Genomic DNA, 26,650 nt, shown 5'->3' with positions numbered 1-26,650 from the left:
TGTAAATATTACATTTTATTTGACATTACAAGCACTGTGACATGAAGAAGATTAATAACATTTATGACCTTGAAACAATGTGGATGTTAAACAGAGTATGTTTTTTAATCTACACAGATTAACACCAATTGCAGAACACTCAATAAAATGAATCAAGGGTCACCGATACCATTTGTGAAACATTGATATAGAACAAATGACTTCTGACAAAAGCCTATGCATTTTGCATGATTTGTGTATTCGGGACCGGCTATTGTGCTCGACTCCTCGACTTATTTCGGTTTCGATGCAGCGTCAGTATATTTTATATGAAAATAGAAGGAAAAAGGTTTGGGACTAAGCTCCAACCTTGAGGGACCGCCGGTTCTCGAACGACCGCCTGTTCAAACGACCACAGTTTTACTGTAATTGGTTTACTTTTTCACACACATCGAAAAAAAACATCAAGTCATTATTGGCACCTAGGGGTATTTGTGAAAGTTTTACTGAAATACATAACCCTTAATAAATCTTATTGAGTGTATTAAAGAATTTTAGAGAGATCACAACAAATGAAATACCAATCCTTTTACAGTTTAAGTTACTCAAAGAATTCACAACTAAAAAAATAACATATCAGTGCTTAAATCTCAAGGTACCTGAAAAATAATGATGAGGAAAAGACATGTTTCAACAATTGTTTAAACACCATGAAATGTTAAAAATATAGAAATTTAGTTGCAAGGACTAAAAACTGATTTTATTGACTTAACATCATCTATTTTTTAAATACATATTTTATCCATTTCACAGTTAATTTTGAGGCGTTACATGTTCCATTTGCTTTAATCATATTTATACATGCAGCTTTATTAAGAAAACAAAAGCATAAAATAACAAGTGGTCAGTGGAGCGAACACCATAGCTTGTCTGGTTTTTGTTGAAAAAGGGCCCTAATTCAATAATTATACAAGGAGGAGTTATGGATTACTAATTTGATTTGAAATATATCTTGAATGGTTTTGAGTTATGGCCAAGGATAATGTTTTTCACAAGTTTTATTGTTGCAAAAGAGTTATGCACTTGACAAGTAAGGAAGTCAGAGTTATGGGCCTTGCTATTCATGTGCATATTGTTTCTGGCAACATGTGTATCACATTTCATTTTAATATCTTGAAGAACGTTTTTGAAGTTACCTTGAACACCATTCCAGTTATGACCAAAGCTTTTGCACATTCATAAAGTTTTATGTCATTATTTTGAACAATTTCTTTAAAATATGGCCATGGTTCACCATTTTGCACAACGACGCCAACACCAACGACACCAAGCCTATAACAATAACTCAACTTTTTTTCACACAAAACATAGATGAGATAATAGTTGACACGTTGTACCTGACTGATATGAACAGAAAAACAAAATGTACATCGCAAAAGAAATAATAACAATGTATATAGTGGGATAAATACGACTTAAAAATATATGCACATTTTAAATATGAAACTGTCCATTTCTTATGCAAGAGTTTATAAAAACTAAAGCAATGCCGTGTTGTTTTTTTCTTTCAATTTGTCAAAATATTAACAAAGAAGACAAAAATGTACAAATCATTTCTAAAAATGAAATTCAAATATACATTTTACAAAAAAAATCAAAACGATCATCAACATTTTTAAAAAATCTTTCAAACGCATTTTGAAAATACGTCTTTTGTCCTTGAAAAGTTGTTTTTTTAAGACAAAACCGCCATTTTATGACTTGATATAAACATAAGCTAAGCAAACAACAAACAAATCATAATATCTAGAATATGAAACAGACAGTTTCCTTTGAGCACAAAACTAGGTTTGAACATATAATAACTTGCTTCAAAGATATGAAATAACCGGAAAATTTAGCAATACAATCCTTTTGTCCGAAGCTATTAGCAGTCTCCATAAAATAATGCTAACATAAAAAGGGGTTTAAATTTTAACTGACAGAATGCTTCTGGCTGTCACTTACGCTTTTAATTCAACAGGTCTATCTTCAGCACCCTGGTACATTTTTCTGCTTACGCTTCATAATTATCATGAGAAAATTGACAGACGAAATGTCTTCTTCATGACTTTTGATGAGGTAGGGGAGAAAACTCTTTTAATGAAATCACATACTTAAATTGAATACTCTTGAACTGAGATTCACCATTGATGTAATCTGGGACCAATAACAGTTTCAATCCTTCTCCCAGATGTAATAGAGGAGTTTTGTTACTAAATATAGAAAAGAACACAGCAAAATTTCATTGGCTTAGATTCCTACGGGTTCAAATTCTGCTCCAATAAAACTGCATAAAAGCTTATTTGATAGACAATATATTTATATGTATATTTATATTTACAGACAGTTTTAAATATAGTATTTTCTTGGACCTGATCAAGATGAGAGCAAAAAAGTCTGAAGTGTCATTCAACAAAAAAACGCTAAGAACCTTTTCACGTACAGCCATCAGTATAGTTTTTTTTTAAGTTACAAGGTAAAATCTTGCATGTAACATGGCTAACACCAACTATAGTTCAACACAAAAATAAATATCACATACAATGTACATGATTACAACACTAAAGTGGACAAAGCACTCAACAGTTTTTTTATACATTAAGGAAACACTCAACAGTTTTTCACACATCAATATCATATCTATTCAATGTTATTTTGTGATCATAACATCTTCATGATTTAACAACATTAAAATTAGAATAACACTTGCATTATTTAAGGCTTTACTGGTTATATTACAAAGAATTTCAAGAACACTTCTCATTTCTCGTTGAGATGAATTTAACTAATTATAAATGATCCAACATTGAATTTTGTTTTTTTGTTTTCTTATTTTTATTTTTATATGAATCAAAAATATAAACAAAAACTATGAAAATTCTCATAATAATAAATATTGATGATGGCCTAAGTTTTAAACATTTTATTGATCAATTTACACCTTTACTCAAATTTATGATAATCACAATAACCTTTTTTAACCAAACTTAAAAGACGGCCTACTGGCCGTATGTAAAAAACATTATATAGTTTTAGCGAAAATGTAAACCAAAGATGATAATGTAGTTTATTTCACAAACATTTCCACTTAAACACATTTAGGTTACAATTAAATCTGAAATGTCTTGCTGCTAATGACCATAGGAGGCAGTTTCACTCAGAGATATATATTTATTATATATAGTATCATTATATGAAGGTCTTGAAGATTTTTTATCCCTTAACCAATGTTATCTTATAACATCTAAAGAGATAAAACAAAACTTATTGACATAAGCATGCATTTTCCTCAATGAGCTTGAATGTACAAGCAATTTTGACAAAAATACATTTCAAAATATTGAATGTTTTTTTAAAATCTTACTTTTTCTCCATTTTTTTTTTTAATAATTATACAAAATTATATATCATCTCTGACTTATACTGCCATCTATGCTACAGACACAATTTATGCTCATTCATTTAGTCCTAGCTGCAAACAGTGCATAGAGGATAAATAACAGTATCACCACCACTTCTGATTCCAAGCTGAAATATTGTCCTAATACTAATAGTCTAATTTCATGTTCTGACAAAGTAAATAAACATAATAAAAAAATAATAATAAAAAAAATGGCTAACAAAAGGTTTTGATGGAATAGTATTTTCTTAGAGAAACAAAAAAATATAACACTGCTTTCATTTTTTCAGTCTTTTTTTAAAAACATTCTTGCCTTTTTCTACCAATTTCGTTTAAAATCAGGCAAATTTTCCCAAATCAGATAGGCCGCCCCCCCTTTTCCAAAAATGTTGGAAGAAAACACTGAATTAAAACTAAAATAATACATAGAACCCGTAACAAAAGCATTCCATGTTTATCCATCCCACTGCTCCATCAACCGTGACCAGCAGAGATCGGTCCTACAGTTATATCTTATAACTAAGTTTTGACATTGTTTCAAATATGTGTTGCGCCAAACAGAAATATAAATATCTTGAAGCTACTCATCACCTTAAATACACATCACACCAAAGGAGCCGCAGTTCCTTTTTCAGTCACAAGAAACCATGGTGTCATATTGTGACGTCGAATTGTTCACTTATGTCATATTAACTATAATACCCATCTCTGCTGGTTTGGTATATAAATGCACTAGATCTGGGGCTGTATTCATTATTATTTTTATCCTTATTCTTAGACACGAACCAGTGATTCCATTCAGTCTATTGGCCAGTTATTTTTACAGTCCAATCAAATCACTCATATCCTTAGACACACCTCAGTGATTCCATTCAGTCTATTGGCCAGTTATTTTTACAGTCCAATCAAAAAACAAATTTTACCCTTAAACTTAAGGTCGATCAAATTTAGTCATTGAACATGGTCCCAGATCATCAAAACATTCCTACGGTACCTTTGGTTGGTTAAATAGTATAATACAGCGTTCATTTTTCATCACTTCCCACAAGCTAATAATCATTAAAAAAAAACACAAAAAAACAAGCCATGTCAGAATGCTTCTAACTTCTAGTTTAGTTTTCATAAATATTAAGCCTATTTCTGGTTTCAAGATATAACTTAATAAGCATAAAGCATAATTATCATACAATGAGACTTTAAATTCAAACGTTATATTCTTTCTCTCAACAGCTAACAAACTAAAATTCAAAGTTATCTAGGAAAATGTCTATACATATTCGGTGAAAAAAAATAAAACACTATATGATGCAAGTGTTCTTCCCTATATCACAGAGCGTGCCCATCACGCGCGTTACAATGACAAATGTTTCCGGAGATGCATGTTAACCTAGGTCGGTCGTTTTATCAATCATCTGCAGTCATCCCCCTCAGCTGGCCTTTGGCTCTTTGCTGAAAATAAGAGTACATGTTCATTAATGACAGGGTTGTCTTTCGATATGTTATTTGGCGGATATAAGGCCCCATTCCCCAGGCCAGGAAATATTTTTTCCCTAAATTTTGGTCAAAATTCCACACCAGAATCTCAAAAATTTAGACCTTAGACAGAAGCATAACATCAGTGCTCTTTGTTTATAGCCCATCTCTCAAGGCTGCTGATGTTATGCATATAAAGCAATACCCTATCGTATAATTGAGGTTACACACCACCTACATCGATAACTTTTTGCATTCTTGCCAAAAGTTGAGAAATGATTTATTAAAATGGTCAGTCGCTTGCTTTTGACTTCCCCCTACCATCTAGATGATGGGTAATTGTGTTGGTATTGGATTTTTATGACTCTATACATAAATGAGCATGGAATTTAGAAGATTTATACACTTTGCTGTAAGGTGACATATGGTTCTTATTTAGCAAAAAGGGTCCTCAAAAAATCACAAGCTGATATGTCTTATGTGACATTTTAGTTGTTTAAAACTGCCCTGAATGAATTTTTTCTGAACGTCTAAGTAATATCTAATGCATGATGATAGGCCATTTAATGAGCTGAAAGTACTTCACGTTGTCGATTTGCTTACATTGTTAAGTTCCTCTTTTGTGGCATCTTCAATAGCTCGAATGTCGTCCATTGTCATACCGTGCCACTTGTCCGTCAGACAAAACACCTGACGATGGAAAACTGTAAAAAGCCGATGCTCTTGCTGAAAATACAATATACTTTGTTTAAGTCAAACGTTTCTACTTTAGAGTTGCAAAACAAGACATAACATTATACTCATCTCTTATAAGCATGCTGTTCCACAAGGAAATGGCCTTATGCTGAGGGGGAAACCAGAGTGCCAGGAGGAGACCCATTAATCTGGCTTGATGATCACATAACACTAACATGCCCGGGGCTATAAGATCAATGTAAATAAAGTATTTTGGAAATTCTTTATTACATATGACTGAAGAGATACTAAAAATAAGAAAGTGACTTAAGTTAAGAAAAGTCTTAAGAATTTTATGAATACCGCCCAGGCCTGGACCCCATTTCATTAAAGGATCTTGTCATAACTTAAATAACATAAAAAAACTTAAGATTTGTAGGAACGTCACAGATTGCAGCGAGTTGATTTCTTTCATTTCATTGATTTTGTTTTCAACTTAAAGCTGCACTCTCACAGATTTACCATTTTTACAACTTTTTTTATTTTTTGTCTTAGAATGAGCAAATTTTTGCATAAATACCTGCAAACCAATGACATAAGATTGCTGACAGAAGATCAGATCGCAATTTTGTATATTTCTGTTCGAAAATTAATGTTTTATAGCTTAAACTGTTTAAGAAAACTATATAAGACATTAATTTTTTAACTTAAATATAAAATTATGCGATCTAATTTTTTGTCAGCAGTTTTTTAAATGTTGTCAAAACGTTCAATCTGTGAGAGTGCAGCTTTAAGAAATGGTTCAAGTTCAATTCACACAAATATGAGGCAAAATAACGAAAATATGGCACTTAGATAATTCAACCAAACGACTAAAACTTATGTTTCAACAGGTCCCTCATCTGTGAAAGGGCCATGGCAGTCAACAGTTTTATGATAAGAGAGCAGTGGATTAAGAATATGTCTTACATTGTTGATGAACTTCTCTACCCGGCCTTGAAGACCAAACCATTTGAACTTCACAGTGATCAATTTGTAACAGCACATCACTGGTTCCACTTTGCTCTGAAATAAACATTTATACATGTATCAGAGGTAATAATGGCTGAAAGCAGCAATCCCTCAACTTCAAGGCAATGAAGCCCCCTGGCGGGTCCAGGCCAGCACCTTGGAGGGGGTCACAGGGTGCTCAGGTCCCTTTGAACTCCTGGGTTTGACGCATTTAAAAAGTTTGAGCTTGCATTTAAACATATCAGTGCTAGTTATTAAGAGTAACACCAGTTAAATATATACTTTAATTTAAATATAATACAATATACTGAATATTGATCCAATTTTTTAAAAAGAAATGAACCTTTTATTGATAAAGAACTCAGCTAAAGTAGAGTATTAATGAGTCTCCAAGAACACGTTTAAGAAAGATTTCAAATACCAAAAGTCAATGAGCCAATCAGTACATATTAAAGAGAGATTTTATCAACCGAGTATCAATGAGCCTATCAGCAAACATTTAAAAGAGATTTCACCAACCCAGTATCAATGAGCCTGTCACCAGTACAAGTTTAATAGAGATTTCACCAACCGAGTATCAATGAGCCTGTCACCAGTACAAGTTTAATAGAGATTTCACCAACCCAGTATCAATGAGCCTGTCACCAGTACAAGTTTAATAGAGATTTCACCAACCCAGTATCAATGAGCCTATCAGCAAACATTTAATAGAGATTTCACCAACCGAGTATCAATGAGCCTATCAGCAAACATTTAATAGAGATTTCACCAACCGAGTATCAATGAGCCTATCAGCAAACATTTAATAGAGATTTCACCAACCGAGTATCAATGAGCCTATCAGCAAACATTTAAGAGAGATTTCACCAACCGAGTATCAATGAGCCTATCAGCAAACATTTAAGAGAGATTTCACCAATGCAGTATCAATGAGCCTATCAGCAAACATTTAAGAGAGATTTCACCAACCGAGTATCAATGAGCCTATCAGCAAACATTTAAGAGAGATTTCACCAATGCAGTATCAATGAGCCTATCAGCAAACGTTTAAGAGAGATTTCACCAACCCAGTATCAATGAGCCTATCAGCAAACATTTAAGAGAGATTTCACCAACCGAGTATCAATGAGCCTATCAGCAAACATTTAAGAGAGATTTCACCAACCCAGTATCAATAAGCCTATCAGCAAACGTTTAAGAGAGATTTCACCAACCCAGTATCAATGAGCCTATCAGCAAACGTTTAAGAGAGATTTCACCAACCCAGTATCAATGAGCCTATCAGCAAACATTTAAGAGAGATTTCACCAACCCAGTATCAATCAGCCTATCAGCAAACTTTAAAGAGAGATTTCACCAACCCAGTATCAATCAGCCTATCAGCAAACTTTTAAGAGAGATTTCACCAACGCAGTATCAATGAGCCTATCAGCAAACATTTAAGAGAGATTTCACCAACCCAGTATCAATAAGCCTATCAGCAAACTTTTAAGAGAGATTTCACCAACGCAGTATCAATGAGATTTCACCAACCGAGTATGAATGAGCCTACCAGTCCATATTTAAGAGAGATTTCACCAACCGAGTATGAATGAGCCTACCAGTCCATATTTAAGAGAGATTTCACCAACGGAGTATGAATGAGCCTACCAGTCCATATTTAAGAGAGATTTCACCAACCGAGTATGAATGAGCCTACCAGTATATATTTAAGAGAGATTTCACCAACCGAGTATAAATGAGCCTACCAGTCCATATTTAAGAGAGATTTCACCAACCGAGTATGAATGAGCCTACCAGTCCATATTTAAGAGAGATTTCACCAACCGAGTATAAATGAGCCTACCAGTCCATATTTAAGAGAGATTTCACCAACTGAGTATAAATGAGCCTACCAGTACATATTTAAGAGATATTTCACCAACCGAGTATAAATGAGCCTACCAGTACATATTTAAGACAGATTTCACCAACCGAGTATCAATGAGATTACCAGTACATATTTAAGACAGATTTCACCAACGGAGTATAAATGAGCCTACCAATCCATGATTAAGAGAGATTTCACCAACGGAGTATCAATGAGATTACCAGTACATATTTAAGAGATATTTCACCAACAGAGTATCAATGAGCCTACCAATCCATGATTAAGAGAGATTTCACCAACGGAGTATCAATGAGCCTACCAGTACATATTTAAGAACAATTTTACCAACCGAGTTTCAATGAGCCTATCAGCAAATGTTTAAGAAAAATTTCAAATAACTTAAGACTCAAATTGCAACTTTTGTAAGCACAAGTGGCTACATATGCATGTACATGTGGTTTTTTACAACCTCTTAAATTATTTGAAGTCTCCTTAAAAAAATTATATTCAAGATTGAAGATGTAAAAACAATGCGATTTTACAAGTTGTAACTTCCATTCGGAATCCTGTGAATTTCATTTTCATTTTCAGCTGCAATTAATCTTGCAGGATGCACCATTAAGTCTAGACCATGTTTGAACGGTTTTGCAAACAATTTTTTGTCTGTTAAATTCTGAATATGTTCGGACAATATGTAAGATCATCTCACACAGCAATCAAACCACTGAACTAAGAGTGACTCACGGGTCAATAGTATTACAGCTGTATCATTACTTTCAGCTTTGCTTGGCACAGCTGTTCCTCTCACTCAATGCCTCATTCAGCAAAATACAAAACATGAACGAAATGCTGTTCACTAGTAAGGCATGTGTTGTAATTAATCTCTCCTAAAAAAGCAATATACATGATCCTGCTCAAGAGATTTCTTTCTTACTGAGATGGAGATATAAGGAATATGTTGTGATAAATAAATTCACATTGGCAATATACATGGTCCTTCAGTTTCCTGAGATCTTAAAATTGTAGATATTGGATCTCTCTCAATGAAATTATTTTCATGAGAATGTACATGGAGATGCATGTTTCCTATTGATACATACAGCAGGCCTTAAATGGGAACATTTAGCTTCACTTAATATCAGATTTAATGGGACTAGACACCATATGGACCCAAAATCGGCTCAAACAGTATTTCCTCATAACAAGTCTAGAATTATCAATAACAGCTAGTAGGAGCCCGAAAATACATTATTTTACATGATTAAAATAAATCATATAATATAATATTTTATTGATGACACATTAAAAATAGCGCATACTGGTTTCCCAATTTAGTGTGTATATATTCAGCATGTAAAGGTCCCCTGATTAGTACTGATACATGATTTGTAAAGTAAGATTCAACGCGTTTTACACATAGATATCAAATTTATGTAAGTTTTTGACAATTTTCTTTTGTTCTTGCAATGGTATCATCTGGTGTCTAGTCCCTTTAACAAATGCAGGAATGGATTTTAAGGCACATTACACAAAAAATACTTCTGCCAGAGTTATGGAACTTGCTACATGCATATGTGCACACTGTAAATGTGAACATGGCTACAAATTTTCATGAGATCTCAAGTTACAACCAACATATAAGATTTTGCATTAACAATACACATGTACCTCAACTTTTTTTTTTAATTTCAAAGCTAATGTCCATATTCTGAAACAATTCACATACATATATACTACATGAAATTGAATTCATGTTCAAGTTGATCTTTTCCCGTGGAACTAATACTTACAATCCAGTCTTTACTATCTAATGGTCCTCTTGCAGTTTTCTCTGATTTGTATAACTTGGGGTCATACTCCTTTTTGTAATCCTGAAATACATAAAGTTCATTAATTTTGTTTATTCGAATTAATTTAAGCTCAATTGATAAGACAGCCTCAAGCTGATGTGAATCACCCTCTGGCTCGGTTCCAGGGCAGAAACCAGTACTGGAAATGTGTCCATTTGTACGGTCAAGAGAATGTTCCCCTAATGGGAATTAGGCCAACAACCTCTTGGAGGCAAGCTGGAAACCTTCAGGACTTAACTACTTTAACCTTGGTGGGATTTGAGCCCACAACCTTTTGGGCACAAGATGAACACCTGAAGAAATAAACCACTTTAACCTTGGTGGGGCTTGAGCCCACAACCTCTTGGGTGAAAGGCGGACACCTTAAGAAATAATCCACTCGTACCTGGGGATTTGAGCCCATAATCTCTTGGGGAAAGGCGGAAACCTTCAGGTCTAAACCACTTTAACCTTGGTGAGATTTGAGCCAATAACCTCTTGGGGGAAAGACGGACACCTTCAGGTCTAAACGACTTAAACGTGGGTGGGACTTGAGCCAACAACCTTTAGGGTGAAAGGCAGACACATTCAGGACTAATCCAATCTAACCTTGGTTGGATTTGAGCCCACAGCCCCTTGGGTGCACGGCAGACACCTTCAGGACTAATCCACTCTAACATTGGTGGGGCTTGAACCCATGACTTCTTGGGTGTGAGGGGGACACCTTCAGGACTATTCCACGCTAACCTTTGTGGGGCTTCAGCTCAAAACCTCTTGGGTCAAGGCAGACACCTTCAGGACTAATTCACTCTAAACCTTGGTGGGGCTTGAACCCACGACTGCTTGGGTGTGAGGGGGACACCTTCAGGACTAATACATTCTAAACCTTGGTGGAGCTTGAACCCATGACTGCTTGGGTGTGACGGGACACCTTCAGGACTAATCCACATTGGTGGGGCTTGAACCCATGACTGCTTGGGTGTGAGGGGGATTCATTCAAGACTATTCCACGCTAACCTTTGTGGCGTTTCAGCTTAAAACCTCTTGGGTCAAGGCAGACACCTTCAGGACTAATCCACTCTAACCTTGGTGGGGTTTGAACCCATGACTTCTTGGGTGTGAGGCAGACACCTTCAGGACTAATCCACTTTATGCTTGGTGGGGCTTGAACCCATGACTCTTAAGGTGAGAGGGAGACACCTTCACCACTAGACCAATCTATCCCATGTGGGGCTTGAACCCTAAAGTAGGTCTTTGAATTACAGATTTTAACGATATGATAATGTATACATGAACATACCTTCTGTGCCACTGGATCATTGGCAATATCTATAACTGTAACATTTCTCTTCGTCAATTGTTCACCCATTAAATCGTGTATCTGCAAGGAAACATAATCATTTGATATATAAATATTATACTTCTTAAGATATTATGTAAAGGGTTCGTATGCCATGCTGTGCTTTAACACTGCATGCTTAAAAGCAGAAAAACAGCAACTGTGAATGCCCAAATCAAACAAAAAATAACACTTCATAATTTTAATGATGCTTAAAACAGATCTATCACAAAGACAAATAATGTCACTATATAAGTGTGGCTTGATTACGTTTGAAAAATAATGAGCCTATGACATGTAATTGCAAATACCTGTATGTCAAGATATTTGCACAGTTTCGATCTCTTTTTCAGGGTACAGAATACTATAATTTCCTGAGACACATTCTAATGTAAATAGACAACTTTCAGACTGCCATTTTCTAGCTGCATGTTTTTCAAGTATTTGAAAACCATACAATTCCTTACAATTCAGTTTAAATACAATTGATTTAAGCAAAAAGGTATGTCATGTTTCTCCTTAGAAAATTCCCTGGCTTTGAAGTTGAGTACATTTATTTTATTTGTATATTTTATCTATTTGCATTCGGCCAGAAGTTAGCAAAATTCTTATCCAGCAGAAAAGATATAAATCTGTAAGATAGTCATGTATTTTGTTCTTCTTTTGATCGCAGGTATTGGACAGAGTTACAATGTATAACATATGTGTAATTGGCATTACTAAGACTGAAACAAAATATTAAAACATGCATTCTCCATGTTTAATAAACAGGGTGAATTTTGGACTACATTGGGACACTTGGCATTTAGTTATAGCATACATTCTTATAGTTAATACCATGTGTATTTTATGAAAATGGGTAATGATATTCATATCAATTTCATTTCGACCTTTTGGTTTCACATAATTATCAGCTTAATCAGACATTTGACATTTCAAAACCTACTTTAAATGTGCATGATTATTCCTATTCATGAAATTATTAAGATTATTTTTCTGAACTTTTCTGAATTTATCAGCAAATAATTTACAGAAAAAAAAGGAAAAAACCTATACTGATTTTGCATGAAAACTTCCTTACACACATTAAGATTATAACCTACATTTTAAGAGTACAATAAGTATCAAGAATTATTGTTAAGATTTGTAGTTTTACAACATAACAAACATAAAATTTAATATGGTTTCAGACCTGCTGAAAGTAGGTTACAATCAAAGACATTTAGAACAATCTTAATGACTAAGGTTGACTGGCTCGTTCGGCCTTCAGAGTTCTAAATCTTTAAAATTTAATCTCACAGGATTTGTTTTAATTATAACTTAACACGTATATTAATATGATACCAACTTTGCTTGCTGAATTGAATCCCTGCATTTTACAAATTTACATGGAATTTAATGGAAAATCTCGGTAAAACCATTATGATTTAAGTTTAGCAACTGTGTAACAACAGAGATAAGTTGTTTAATCAGCCATGAGGTACAATTATGATCAATCTACTTTTAAGCTGCACTCTCACAGATATACCGTTTTGACAACTTTTTTCATTTTTTTTTTGTCTTGAACTGAGCCATTTTTTGCATAAATATCTGCAAACCAGTGATACAAAACTGCTGACAAAAGATCAGATCGCAGATTTTCATATTTCTGTTCGAAAACTAATGTTTTATGGCTAAAAGCATTAATAGCGGTTTAAGAAAATTGCATAAAACACCAACTAATTTTTTGTCAGCAGGCTTATATTACTGGTTTTCATGCATTTTTTTTAAAAAGTTGTCAAAACATTCAATCTGTGAGAGTGCAGCTTTAAAGCTTTTAGATGGGGAAACTGAATTACAAACCGTATCAAGTACACATGTAATAGTTGACATTGCCCCATATATGGCGCAAGTGCAATAATTGTTATCAAAATAAATACTTGCATTATCATCAAGTGTAAATTGTTAACTCATCAGCATAAATGTAGATAAGTAGGTAGGTGTTGATAATTCAATGACAGCCATTACATGGAGTGAAGTATGCAATAAAAGTGCTCATCATATTGTTAGAAGTTATCCCTCATTCAATTTTCAATTCAACAGTTTTACAAATCTATATTAATTATCCTCATTAGTATGATGTTATGTGACAGAGTGTTCTTGCATTGTGGGTGAAACTAGTGTCAACGTCACTAACCCGTTTGCCCAGCTTGGTGACAAGGACCACAACCAAACTCACAAACCGTCAGGCTAAGAATTTAATCCGGGAGACACCCAGACATCCTTACTTTTATGCCATTATTAAATACAATTTTGTAGGCATAGTCCCACCCAGACTTTTTTCTAATGGCAGATAGAAAACAGATTTTTTCCAAAGACAAATTTAAGACTTAACTTCTTTTTTTAATTTAGGTCAACATTTTGAAGTCAGCATAATTTTATGTCCGGTCGGTTAAGCCACTTACAAACAATACATTTTTTTATGAATAGCGATGGACGTTTAATTTTTGGCTTAACCTTGGTGACCAGCTTGGGCCAAATTCCATATGGCCAAAAATAAATAATAATAAATGTTTGGTAGGGTTACATCTTGTCCAAAATCAGGAAGGGTAGGTATTTTTTTTTTTATTATGTCTTTATGTTAGTATGCTATTGTCGTCATTGGGAAATTTCTTAAAAGTAAGCTTCATATAAAACTTTTTAAACACACCATTTTCTTTTGTTACATTTTTTGTACGAAGTATTATTTTAACTGCAAGCCTATGAAAACGGTTACCGGTAGGTCTAGGTATTTGCTACTAGGTAGAGTAAACTGAACTAGAATTATTTTTTTAGGCTTTACCAACTCAGATCTAATATAAATTTCAAAGAGGAATCTGAGAGTTTTTATTGGAAAATAAAATCAATTGTTTAATAGACTCAATGGAATCACTGAGGCATATATATCCAAAGGATAAGAACCATATTGAAAACCATCCCAGGATTCAGCACAATTATACATGTTTATATATAGTGTTACTTACATTGTCCATCTTTCCTCGATCTGCAAAATGCATAGTTTCAATTTTGATGTAGAACGCATCCTTCATGTACCCTGGGTTCTGAAAACATGAACAAAGTGAATAATTAAAGACGCTCTCTTACTCCCAAATAAGATGTACCACATTTAATACAATGGTTTGAATTTACCCAAAAGGATGAATAAATATTGAAAACAATGGTTCTTATGAAAAATACCGTGTTTAATTAGAAAGAAAGGTGCAGAAAACACGGTGTTCCTACCTTATGAGATGATAGTTGATCACTATAAATATTTTAGGACCCGATAGTCATTTAATATTTGTGCGTTTTCAGCTTTTAAATACAGGGTTACAATCTTGTTATCAGTAATTAATATTTTCCACAAATGCATTATTGAGTAAGTTGTTAAAGGTTTCTGACTCAAAATGAATGTTTGTTATACATGTTTTGCTTATGTTTCTTGACCACTATGGCCAAAGCTCCATGGTTTTACTAAAGAGTTATGGAAGTGGGCTCCACCCTATTTTTTTTATAGTACCCTTCTGCCTTCCTGGAATAAAATGCTTAAGACTGCCAAACCCTTGTTTTTGTTTTTCATTAACACTTATAAGATGATTTTAAATATATATACAAACATATAATATTTGTTTGTTCAAATCTAATACTGTGAAATCATTAATGTTCGTGGGACATTAATGTTCGTGTTTTTCGTGGGTTGGGTGATCCACGAATTCAAGATCCCACGAAATATAAACCCTTTATTCACTTTTTCAATTGCCATGTTGTGTACATAGTGATTGAATTTTTAGATATCAGCAATCTTTAGGGATTATTTACTCAAATATACGGACCTTCTCAGTGTTTTCAGTTTGCAAAATTCTTAATTGGTATTCAATGGCTTTGCCTATCTGTATTTATAATCAGAGTTCATCTTCTTTTATGACCTTAATTTCCAATTAAATTGATAATTGACATGGGAATGTGCACTAATTGGCATCTCGTAGCACTTAATCGAGTGTCATAAACCGAGTGACGTAGAAGACGGAAATCACGGGCCAGTGCCTGGAGATAATGTAGACGATCTAGAACAATCTCAGTTTCGATTATTATATTTTTCAAAAACGAAAAACCATGAATTCAAGTACCCACAAAATTGTAATCCGGAAACCACGAAATTTCATGCAAACGAATATAAATGATTTCACAGTATTACTTCAATTAAACACAATAATATTGTTATCATGTTCTGCAAAATTCAACATATTTACATGTAAGTTCTTCACAGCCTGATAAAATGTGCCCTATATGCCTTTAGGACCCTGTCTTTTCTCAGCATACTGAATTCATTTTAAAATCTAGCTAAAACCCAACATGACAAGTTATTACACGTGCCTCAATTTTGTTGCTTATATAATACACTGATTGCTACACAGAATTCAAGTCATGAAGTTTCTAAATTGGTTAATATCTACTGTTACCATAGAAACACTGTTACCATAGAAACAGCTACAAATCATCAATTATCATGTATGTATTGAAACTCTGCTATGATGATACATATGATAGGTTCTACAGAAGAGAAACATTTGTCAACTAATTGCAAAACATGATTTAACAGTTATACAACTATACAGTTATACAACTATACAGCTATACAACTATACTTTCTCTAACACATTATTACTTTTCCAAAAAGGCAGACAAAACCATAATTATGATATAATGATGCATGTACATGGACTTAGAGAGTTTGGGTCTTAGATAGTTACATATTTGCTTCTTTGAAAACAACCTTTTATACAGGTTCTTTAAGCTTCAAAACCCTCGGTTTCACAAGTTCTGACATTTGGTCAGTATGTTGGTGGAGCTGTACCACATTGGGCCAATTGTTCAGAACTTTGTTTAAGCTAAGAACAAGATTAACGACATCGCAAATACCACATTGGGCCAATTGTTCAGAACTTTGTTTAAGCTAAGAACAAGATTAATGACATCGCAAATACCACATTGGGCTAATTGTTCAGAACTTTGTTTAAGCTAAGAACAAGATTAACGACATCGCAAATATATGATGATATGTTCATACATTTAAATAAAACAAAAACAGCTAAAAACAGTTGTCAGAAAGCCTGATCTTGTTAGAAATACTGCAGTTCTAAAATGTGTCCATAAAATGTTCCTGAGCAGTCTAAGATTTGAAAGTTAACAATGATGTCATTTACAACATTGTTAACAATTGGGCCATTGTTTACAAAACTGTCTAGACAAAAAAGTTATGATTTCTAAAGAACATCTCACCCAAATAAAATGCTCTCAAAGAAGCTGCACCATGTTTTTTGCCAAGGCATATCACATGAATTGCCCCATTTCAAACTATCAAAAGCGCAAAAATCATTAACATTCTTCCCGGAATTAGTAGCAAAGTTCTGCTTATTTGAACTTAGAAAGGGCAAATATTTCTCCTGACTGGTGAAACCAATATTGATCAACATCACTAAAACAGGTTCTCTTGGATGTGATTTTAACGCTGGATTATGGGTTACCAATACTTCCTGCACACTTCATCTCCTTCAGGGAAGGCAAATGCGACCCATAGAAAATTACAAGATTTAATTATAACGAGAGATGTTTGTCAAACATTATGCCCCCCCTGAGCGCCATGTTGTCAGGATTATATGCACAATTGAATGAAATATGCATGGACCGAAATGACGCCTGATTTGTCACTGACATTGGATGCCGTTGAGGCAGTTTTAAGATTATGACCATTCAAAGTTTGAGGATAGAGTGTGTTATGACCATGACCTTTGACCTCAAAATCCATAGGAGTCATCAGCTGGTCACCAAAAATCAAAAGGCAAGTTCGAGGGCCATGGGTGCAGGCATTGACAAGAAATCACACAGACAAGCTTTTTTCGTTCAAGGTCACTGTAACCTTGACCTTTGACCCGATGACCCCTAAAATCATAAGGGGTCATCTACAGGTGACACAACACCAAGTCTAGTTTGAGGGCCATGGGTGCAGGCATTGTAAAATTATCATTTGAAACATTTTCGCATTCAAGGTCATTGTGAACTTGACCTTTGACCCAATGACTCCTAAAATCAATAAGTGTCATCTCCTGGTCAGGCCCAACTTCCATGTCAAGTTTGATGATCATAGGTTCAGGCATTGTTGAGATATCACTGGGAGAAGAATGGTTAACTTTTTTGTGTTAAAGGTTACTGTGTCCTTGACCTTGGCCCGATGACCCCCAAAGTCATGAGGGGTCATCTACTGGTCAGGCCCTACCTTCATGTCAAGTTTGATGACAATAGGTCCATGAATTGTCAAGTTTGCTTTCAAGGTCACTGTGACCTTGACCCCCTTAAATCAATAGGGGTCATCTACTGGTCAGGCCCAACCTCCAAGTCAAGTTTGAGGGCCATGGGTGCAGGCATTGTTGAGTTATCACTCGAACAACCTTTTATCGTTCAAAGTCACTGTGACCTTGACCTTTGGCCCAATGACCCCCAATATCAATAGGGGTCATCTACTGGTCAGGCCCAACCTCCAAGTCAAGTTTGAGGGCCATGGGTGCAGGCATTGTTGAGTTATCACTCGAACAACCTTTAACCATTCAAGGTCACTGTGACCTTGACCATTGACCCGATGAGCCCAAAAAACAAAAGTGGTCAGCTACTGGTCACGCCCAACCTCCAAGTCAAGTTTGAGGGCCATGGGTGCAGGCATTGTCGAGTTATCACATGGACAACTTTTTACCATTCAAGGTCACTGTGACCTTGACCATTGGCCCGATGACCCCCAAATACAATACCGGTCATCTACTGGTCAGGCCCAACCTCCAATTCAATTATGAGGGCCATGGGTGCAGGCATTGTTGAGTTATCACTCAGACAACTTTTTACCATTCAAGGTCACTGTGACCTTGACCTTCGACCCGATGAGCCCCAAAAACAATAGGCGTCAGCTACTGGTCAGGCCCAACCTCCAATTCAATTATGAAGGCCATGGGTGCAGGCATTGTCGAGTTCTCACTTGGACAACTTTTTACCATTCAAGGTCACTATGACCATGACCTTCGACCCGATGAGCCCCAAAAACAATAGGCTTCAGCTACTGGTCAGGCCCAACCTCCAAGTCAAGTTTGAGGGCCATGGGTGCAGGCATTGTTGAGTTATCACTTGGACAACCTTTTACCATTCAAGGTCACTGTGACCTTGACCTTTGGCCCGATGACCCACAAACCAATAGGGGTCATCTAATGGTCAGGCCCAACCTTCATGTCAAGTTTGATGACCATACGTCCAGGAGTTGTTGAGTTATCACTCGGACAAGCTTTGGTCTACCGACGGACCGACCGACCAACCTACATGCCTGTGCAAAGCAATATACCCCTCTTCTTCGAAGGGGGGCATAATTATTGTTGCAGTTTTTTTCTTTTTCACACACAAACATGTACATTCAATGTTATTTCTTTGGGTATTGTTGGGTTTTAGCCAGATTTTCAAAAAGACAGGGTACTGCAGAAAAAAGGAGAGGGTGCTGCAGAAAAAAAGGACAGGGTTCTAAGAGAGAAAGAGGCACATTTTGTCTGGCAGCCACATTTTGTCTGGCAGTGAAGAATTTAAACATTATGAATTTCACAAAAAAGCAGGAATCAGGCTTAATGTGCATGTACTGGTCTCCATGAGGGCAGAAGGTGCTGCCAAAAAATCACAGGGCACAGCACCCTTCCATAACGCTAAAACCCTAGTTTTGTACATATGCTGGCTATGGCAATTAGGGTTTGAACTTCAGAAATGCTTACTTGTTCAACACCATAGCAGGTTTTCTTAAAATTCACATTTGAACATTTGCAGTCCAAAGTTTTCCTTTTTAAGCCGTCCTTTAACAATTTGTTTGTTTGCTGACCGTCCTGCATTTTTCTAACGAAGTATTTAGACACAGAATGATAATTTTTAGGCTGAGGGATGACTTATATTAACACTAAACAAAGTATAGAATAAAGAGCATGTTTTTGCTAACCTCAGTTTCAACCAAACAATACAAACTATATTTGTTGGTTTGAATCACATCATGACATAAATCTTTAGTCAATTATATTTGCATTCCCCATAAAAAAACCCACATAAAAATGAAACTTTGGTCAGCCAATTACTCCATGAAGTACCCTTACAATGGGCCAATTGTTATTATTGTTAAAGTTAACAAGTTGTTAACATCAATACTGTTAACTTTAAAATATTAACTGCTCCAAAAGTTAACTGAATTCCCTTTGTGTTCTGCTGTAGAACCATAACAAGGTGTCAGTTGTTCCGAACGTTGACAAAGTTAACAATGTTGTTAACATCATTGTTGTTAACATAGAATCTTTACCGCTCAGAAAGTTTAATGATAGCCTGAGTAATATGTAGTATTTCTAACAAGATTTAAGACAACTGTTTCAGCTGTACTTGTTTAATTTAACCCTTCCATGCTGGGTAAATTGTCGTCTGCTCAAAAATGTCGTCTGGTTTATTCTAAATTTCTTTCAATTTACTTAAAACTTTGGGCATATATTGACTGAGTGGCAAACAGCTTGGAACCTGACCAGGCGCCGAGTTACTTGGCGTCTGGTCTGGTTCCAAGCTGTTTGCAAAGCCTTTAAAATCACCATCAGCAGCCTAAGGGTTAAAGATGGAAATGCATGGTAGGTAACCAAGAATATAAGACTGCTGACAAAATCAGATTACATAATTTTATTTTGAACTCATTTCTGAAGTATTTTTTTGGCCTTTGGCACTGTGAGAGTGCAGCTTTAAAGCTGTACTCTCACGGATTTAATGTTTTGACAACTGTTTTATTTTTTGTCTTGGAATGAGCAAGTTTTGCGTAAATATCTGCAAACCAGTGATAAAAGACTGATGACAAAAGATCAGATCGCAGATTTTCATATTTCCCCTCCAACATTAATGTTTTATGCATTTTTCTTAAACCGTTAGTAACAGTTTAAGCCATAAAACATTAAATTTGGAATAGAAATATTAACATCTGCGATCTGATCTTTTGTCAGCAGTCTTTCATCACTGGTTTGCAAGTATTTACGCAAACATTTGCTAATTCCAAGACAAAAAATAAAAAAAGGTGTAAAAATGGTATATCTGTGAGAGTGCAGCTTTAAATACCTTGTTTAGAAGTGAGTACTTACAGTGACTATAGTTCTGCAGTAAGGATATGCATTCCAGGCAGTTTCGTGAATTTCTAGAGATCCCTTTGGTGCTATGGCCCTGATGAACCCTGGAACTTTACTGGAGAAAAAATATACATTATAAATAAGTATGAATATAATGATTACCAATAAATATATTGAATTTAATCTGTAATGTGACCTTTTTGGGGTAGCAAAACAATTTGTCTGGAGTCTATATTTTATTTGCATAAAACTTCATTGTACTTTAATCCCGGTTAACTGTTAATATTACATAAAGGGTATTAAGACACCTTTAAATCAATTACCTTACAAAGCAAATTTCCTTTTCATAATGTGTATTTGACTGCTTCAGTTTTGTAATGTTTAACTTACAATTTGTATTGGCAAATTGATCCTATCGCAAATTTTAAATTTGCGAAATGCTCATTGTTACGTTGCTTCTTTTTTTTTTATCAAATAATACATTTGCAATTTTTGAACATTGAGAAATTGGCCCAAAATCGCCAACTTAAGCTAATATAAGCAGTTCTTTCTTCATCTTTTGGTTCACTGCTTACCTTTGCAGGTGATATATTTTATGAGTGAATTGTCCCTTTGAGTATGCTTTTCCATTGGCTTGTAGCGGACTTTCTGGCACCCTGTCTTTCGGTGTTTTTGGGTCTTCTAGGTCAAACGGCTCGTTCACGAGAACCTCAATACCTTCCCCACCCCCAGTGTTGTCTTTTGAGGCTTCCGCTACTGAGTACAGCTGTGCCACTTGGTACTGAAAAAATACAAGATAGTGAGACCTTTTTATTGGGATTTTTAATTTCTAAATTAAAACTTATTATTCTGTCAGAATCTGCAACTTCCAGGAAGTTCCATATCTTTACTTACAACTTGTTCTCAATACCAACCGGCTGCCAGGCAAAATGGATGAATTAAAAACTTGAGTAAAGGGCCTCGATATATGATTACAAATGTACATTGGCAACATCTGTACCAAGTTTCATTTGAATATCTTCACGTTTTTTTAGTTCAGACCACAGTTAAAGTTTCTGCAAGCTGATAAAACAGCTGACATAGACACCAAGGATATGATAATACCAGACTTTTTTTCTTGGAAAAAAAAATACAACAACCCAGATGAGCTAAAACCTGACCATTTACCTTAATTCAGTTTCATGAACATTTTGTTTAATTGTTGTTTTAGCAAAATACATTGAATCTTTAATTTAAAGGCCTAGTTTAAGCCTTCTATAAGTGACCCCCCCCCCCAAATCGGGGTATAGTACACAACCTCTGTGTATTGATCTTAATCTACTTGCCTTGATCCCTCATATCAGATCTCCAATCTGAGTATCCTGTTGTGCAGTTTTGGAAGTTTCATTATAATATTGGACCCTAAATGGCCCTAAGCCAATAAACCAATATACAGGAAACTGGCCCCTACTGTGACACCAGTGCAATTAGCAGAAGATGCACAGCAGGGGATTATCATGCCAAACATTCCTTAAACTAGGCCATTAAGTATCAGATACCATGAAATGATAATAATCATGTATAATTTGTTTTAGATTTGTTACTTTGTAATGGAACTCCATAGATACTTTAAGAACACATACCTCATCCACAGTCATTGGCATGATCACCCGACTGAAAAAAAGAATTGTTGTCAGTACAATGTGTTTATCTTCTATTGATGCAAACTTTATTCTATCTCTAGTAATACAACAAGCAGAAAAAAACATAAACATATTTTAAAGTAGTACCGTATTTTCTCGACTATAAGACGGGGAAATTGGGTCCCGATTTTTACCCCCAAAGTAGGGGACCCGTCTTATAAGCGAGTCGATAAAATATTAAAAAAAGATTCAAGTCAAAATCAGTTAAATTTTACATAGGGTATTCGTCTATCCAGTCTATCGTCTGCTGATATAAGTATGGGGCAATTAAGTAAACAACAACACGAAATCTCTTCACCGCGCGTGCTCTGACGTCACACAGTGTACCGTTATATCTGCATTTTTTCTCATGGCGCGTGTCAGTATAATTAGTATGACAGATATATCAAATCAATAAATTGGAATGTTAATATGATGTAGGTACCTAACTGTCAATTTGATTAAGCAAACAAATGACAATGCGAATATGAATCCTTTATGTTCGTCGCCAATCAAGGGACAATATTGCCTAAAGCATTATTGCTAAACAAACACCTATTCATGCCTCGGCTTTTCGCAGTTATGTTACTGAAGCCATTTATTTTGCCGAAGAACTTCATTGGTGTCTTCAATAAAAAATAAACTAAAACAAACATATGTTGTTATTAATTAATTATTACAATTTCGATAAGTAACGACCTGTCCTGCAAACGTATGTACTCATTTTTAACCTACCTCCAAATAGAGAGCTCACAGTTGCCCGCCATTTTCTTTGAGTAAAACAAAAACAGTTACCGCGAAAGTCGATAATTGTCCGTTGAGCTTGAACATTTTTACACATTAGGAAGAATTTTAGCATTTTAGATTTGCTTAAAAATTGACCCCGTCTTATAAGCGAGTCGAAACAAAAAGCACCAGATTTCATAGGCAAAGTTAGGGGGCCGTCTTATAAGCGAATCGCCTTATAGTCGAGAAAATATGGTAAAGTTGTTGCAACACACAAGTTTTTATGATACTGCCTTGCATAGAAAAACTTGATATGAATTCAGCTGTTGAAACCACATGGACTTACTAGAGACTTAGTTCAACCTTCCTTACTACATCCTCGCTATTTTTCTATAATTCTAATTAGCATTGTTACCAGTTGACCCAGTTTGATAATCCACCAACTAACCTGTATTATCAAGCAAACCTAGGCGCATGAATGCCAGGTGTACATTGTAGCGTTTGAAGGCAAAAATGCCGGAATACAACCAGGTTTGCTCAACAAGTTTCAGCAGTTTACCAGCAGCCAAATTTATAAAACTGGATATTTCTTTGATTTGATTCAAGGTAGCCAAAACGTTTATCTATTGGTCAATAGCAATCCAATAATTACTTCAGCCCAAATCGAATTGCGTGTCCAAATTAGATAAAAGATAACTTACGGATAACTTATCCAGTTTTATACAATTTACTAGAAACTACCTTCTCTAAACATTTGGCAGTTCTAACCAATGATATACAAATAAGTTAACCTGACAGAAATATGCCCCCAAAAGCTGCCATGAGTTCAGTAAACCAGTTATCAAAACTAGTCTTTTGGATGAACAAGCCCGAATTCATATACTACTGCTTGGCATTACAATTTCATTGCAGGCTTGTGCTAATTTCGACCACTGGTTCATATGGCGAACATTTGCTGTTTGGTTCCCCACTTTCAATAGGGGTACAAAACTGAAGACTACTTACGTTTGGCAAACGCTCACCCAACTCAAGACACCAGGACATTAGCGAAGATGCCCTTCAGAGGCAGGTTCATTCCAACACACACAATTTACTAAATGTCTCTTGCATTAGCCCTTTGATAGATCCCGACACAATTAAAGCGAAGGCACCTGGTTACGTGCAGGTCTAATAATCAAGATCACCTCTGAAGATCTACTGATTTAACTAGCCTGCCGTCTAATTTAACACACGATCAAATATATCTGATTTCTGCGAAATTTAGATGAACTAATTAAATAGAACAGTGATTAATCATTATGATTCAACTTTCGAAATGATGTTTCTGAAAGCAAACAAAATATGCCGGTTTAAAACAAATATGTTCATATAAATTATTGATGATCATTGAGATTTTGTATATGGCATGCTTAGCTTGGCTCTTGTTTTTTAGTACAGATACTTACTATTCATGAACAATTACACCCATGATTATTGTTTAATTTTGGGAAAATAACACAGTGTTGTCCAAGCTATGGGAGGAACTGGAATGACGTCATAACAATTTCCGGGTCAAACCCAACCATCGGCGAAGCAGACAACAGTTTAATTTACACACACAAGCAAACAGCTTTCTTCTTCTTTTCACTTCATCACAACTTATCAAGCCTGTTAACCTTTAAAGCTTAAAATATTGAATTATGTGTTCGTGTATTAAAATGAAACAAGCATATCTTAAAGAGTCATTTTTCTCAAATATGACGATCCAAAGTTTATTTCAGAAAGCAATCGATCACATGAAAACATTAATATTCACATTTACAATTATAAGATAAACACATATTTCGTTCATTATTATTCACATTATTATAATATTTTATAATATTGAATAAATTAAAAGAAAAATGTTTAAAAAACATTATAAATGATGGTCCATAAGTTTCTGAAGATGGTCCGTAATGTCCCTAAATCTGGTCCGTAGTGTCCCTAAATCTGGTCCGAAATGTCCATGGTCCGTAGTGTCCGTGACCCGTTAGAAGTACTGCAGATCACAAGAATGTGTCCATGAAACTTTTAAAATAGTAAAGATTTGAAAGGATATTATTAACTTAAACAACGTTTTAAACCATCGACTATTTTCATATATCATTGTTTCTTACATGTATGAAGTTTATACATATAATCTACATGCAGACCATTTCAGGAGTTGTTCAACCATTAATTGTATTTAGAGCGCTAGAGCTAGAGACCACAATTAAGTGCGATGCGTGTAAGCCTAGCGGCTGTCAGACTTTTCAACCCCAAGACTTTTCAACCCCTTTGTCATTTGTGAAATCCAAGACTTTTCAACCCCTTTGTCATTTCAACCCCTAAAAGTGCTAAGACTTTTCAACCCCACCTTAAACGAAGACTTTTCAACTCCTAATAAACGAAGACTTTTCAACCCCTTAATTTCTCACCATTTTAAGAAAATAACTACAACAGTTAACAATTTATTTTGAAATTTCTTTTAAAAATCAAGAATATATTAAGACTAAAAATATAACAGACAAAAAATGTGTAATACATACAAAATATACATACTTGAAACACATGATAATACAATAATTCATTAAATATTTACATTGAAATAAATATAAAAAAATGCACGACTGACCATTTAGCTAATTAGTCACTTAGCCATAAATCTTCCCTATCTCCCTGAGGAAATCCTCACACGATATATCATGTGCATGGTACTGCTCCATAAATTAATTGAAACAGCATTTTTTTTCTTTTAGTTTTTTTTTAAACACTTTTTTAAAAACATTTGGTCATCAATAAAAAAACACAATAAAATGAGTTAAACTTTAAATAAGATTCTTCATAATATTTCAAAATATCTAGATTTAGCAGACAATGTTTAAGAGATACAAAAGTATACATTGAGTTCAAAGTTGTTAAAAATGTATTATAGATTGAGTTTCAAATGCTTTCAAATTACATAAGTGTAACATAAGATTTTATTAACGTTTTTTTTTTCTCAGATTAAAAAAAATCAGGACATTCTATAATGAAGTGGTTTATATGTAAAAACAATGCTATAAGCATTGTATTGTCTTTTCATATATGCAATTAAACAATGGATCGAAGGTCGCACATCCATTAATGGGCAACATGTGTGACATGGTCATAAATTCCTAAGGGATTAAGGGGCTTCATAACACCTTTAATTGAGGCTATAGTAACTTGAAAGTGACAGTTAATTAAGATTCTAATACCATGGCCATCATTCCAAACTATGGGCAGCTTGATAAATTTTGTGTATGATTTTCAGGATTTAAAACCAAACAAAAAATCTATTTAATTTATTTATACCCCCAAACTCTGAATTTCTAGATAATACATTATCAAGAACTAAAATCAAACTGTACTGAAATAGCAATATGGTACTACAAAAAAAGTTTCCACTGTTGCACTTTTTTAAAAACAATGAAACTTTTATAAATGT

General features: G+C 34.7%; 1 protein-coding gene across 1 annotated transcript; it reads right to left on the bottom strand.

Annotated features, from left to right (window-relative positions):
* LOC128231493 (phosphatidylinositol transfer protein alpha isoform-like) lies at positions 1-24,729 on the bottom strand. The gene is made up of 10 exons (XM_052944389.1): positions 24,627-24,729; positions 22,417-22,447; positions 21,370-21,575; positions 20,810-20,909; positions 14,621-14,698; positions 11,580-11,660; positions 10,241-10,321; positions 6,539-6,634; positions 5,498-5,620; positions 1-4,870 (listed from the first exon to the last, which is right to left on the bottom strand). Exons 1-10 carry the CDS (start codon positions 24,647-24,649, stop codon positions 4,826-4,828), a joined length of 864 nt encoding a protein of 287 aa, XP_052800349.1. The 5' UTR covers positions 24,650-24,729; the 3' UTR covers positions 1-4,825.
* Positions 24,730-26,650: the final 1,921 nt, after the last annotated feature.

This window comes from Mya arenaria, chromosome 4 (assembly GCF_026914265.1).
Source record: "Mya arenaria isolate MELC-2E11 chromosome 4, ASM2691426v1".
In the NCBI taxonomy this organism is placed as follows: Eukaryota; Metazoa; Mollusca; class Bivalvia; order Myida; family Myidae; genus Mya; species Mya arenaria.
This window is presented reverse-complemented; position numbering and strand designations above follow the sequence as displayed.

Coding starts and splice junctions, on each gene's coding strand:
- LOC128231493 (XM_052944389.1), bottom strand. CDS start 24,649: ATGGGTGTAATTGTTCATGAATA. Junction 20,910..21,369: donor AAAATATATCACCTGCAAAG/GTAAGCAGTGAA, acceptor TTTTTTCTCCAG/TAAAGTTCCAGGGTTCATCA. Junction 5,621..6,538: donor TAGAGAAGTTCATCAACAAT/GTAAGACATATT, acceptor TTGTATTTTCAG/CAAGAGCATCGGCTTTTTAC.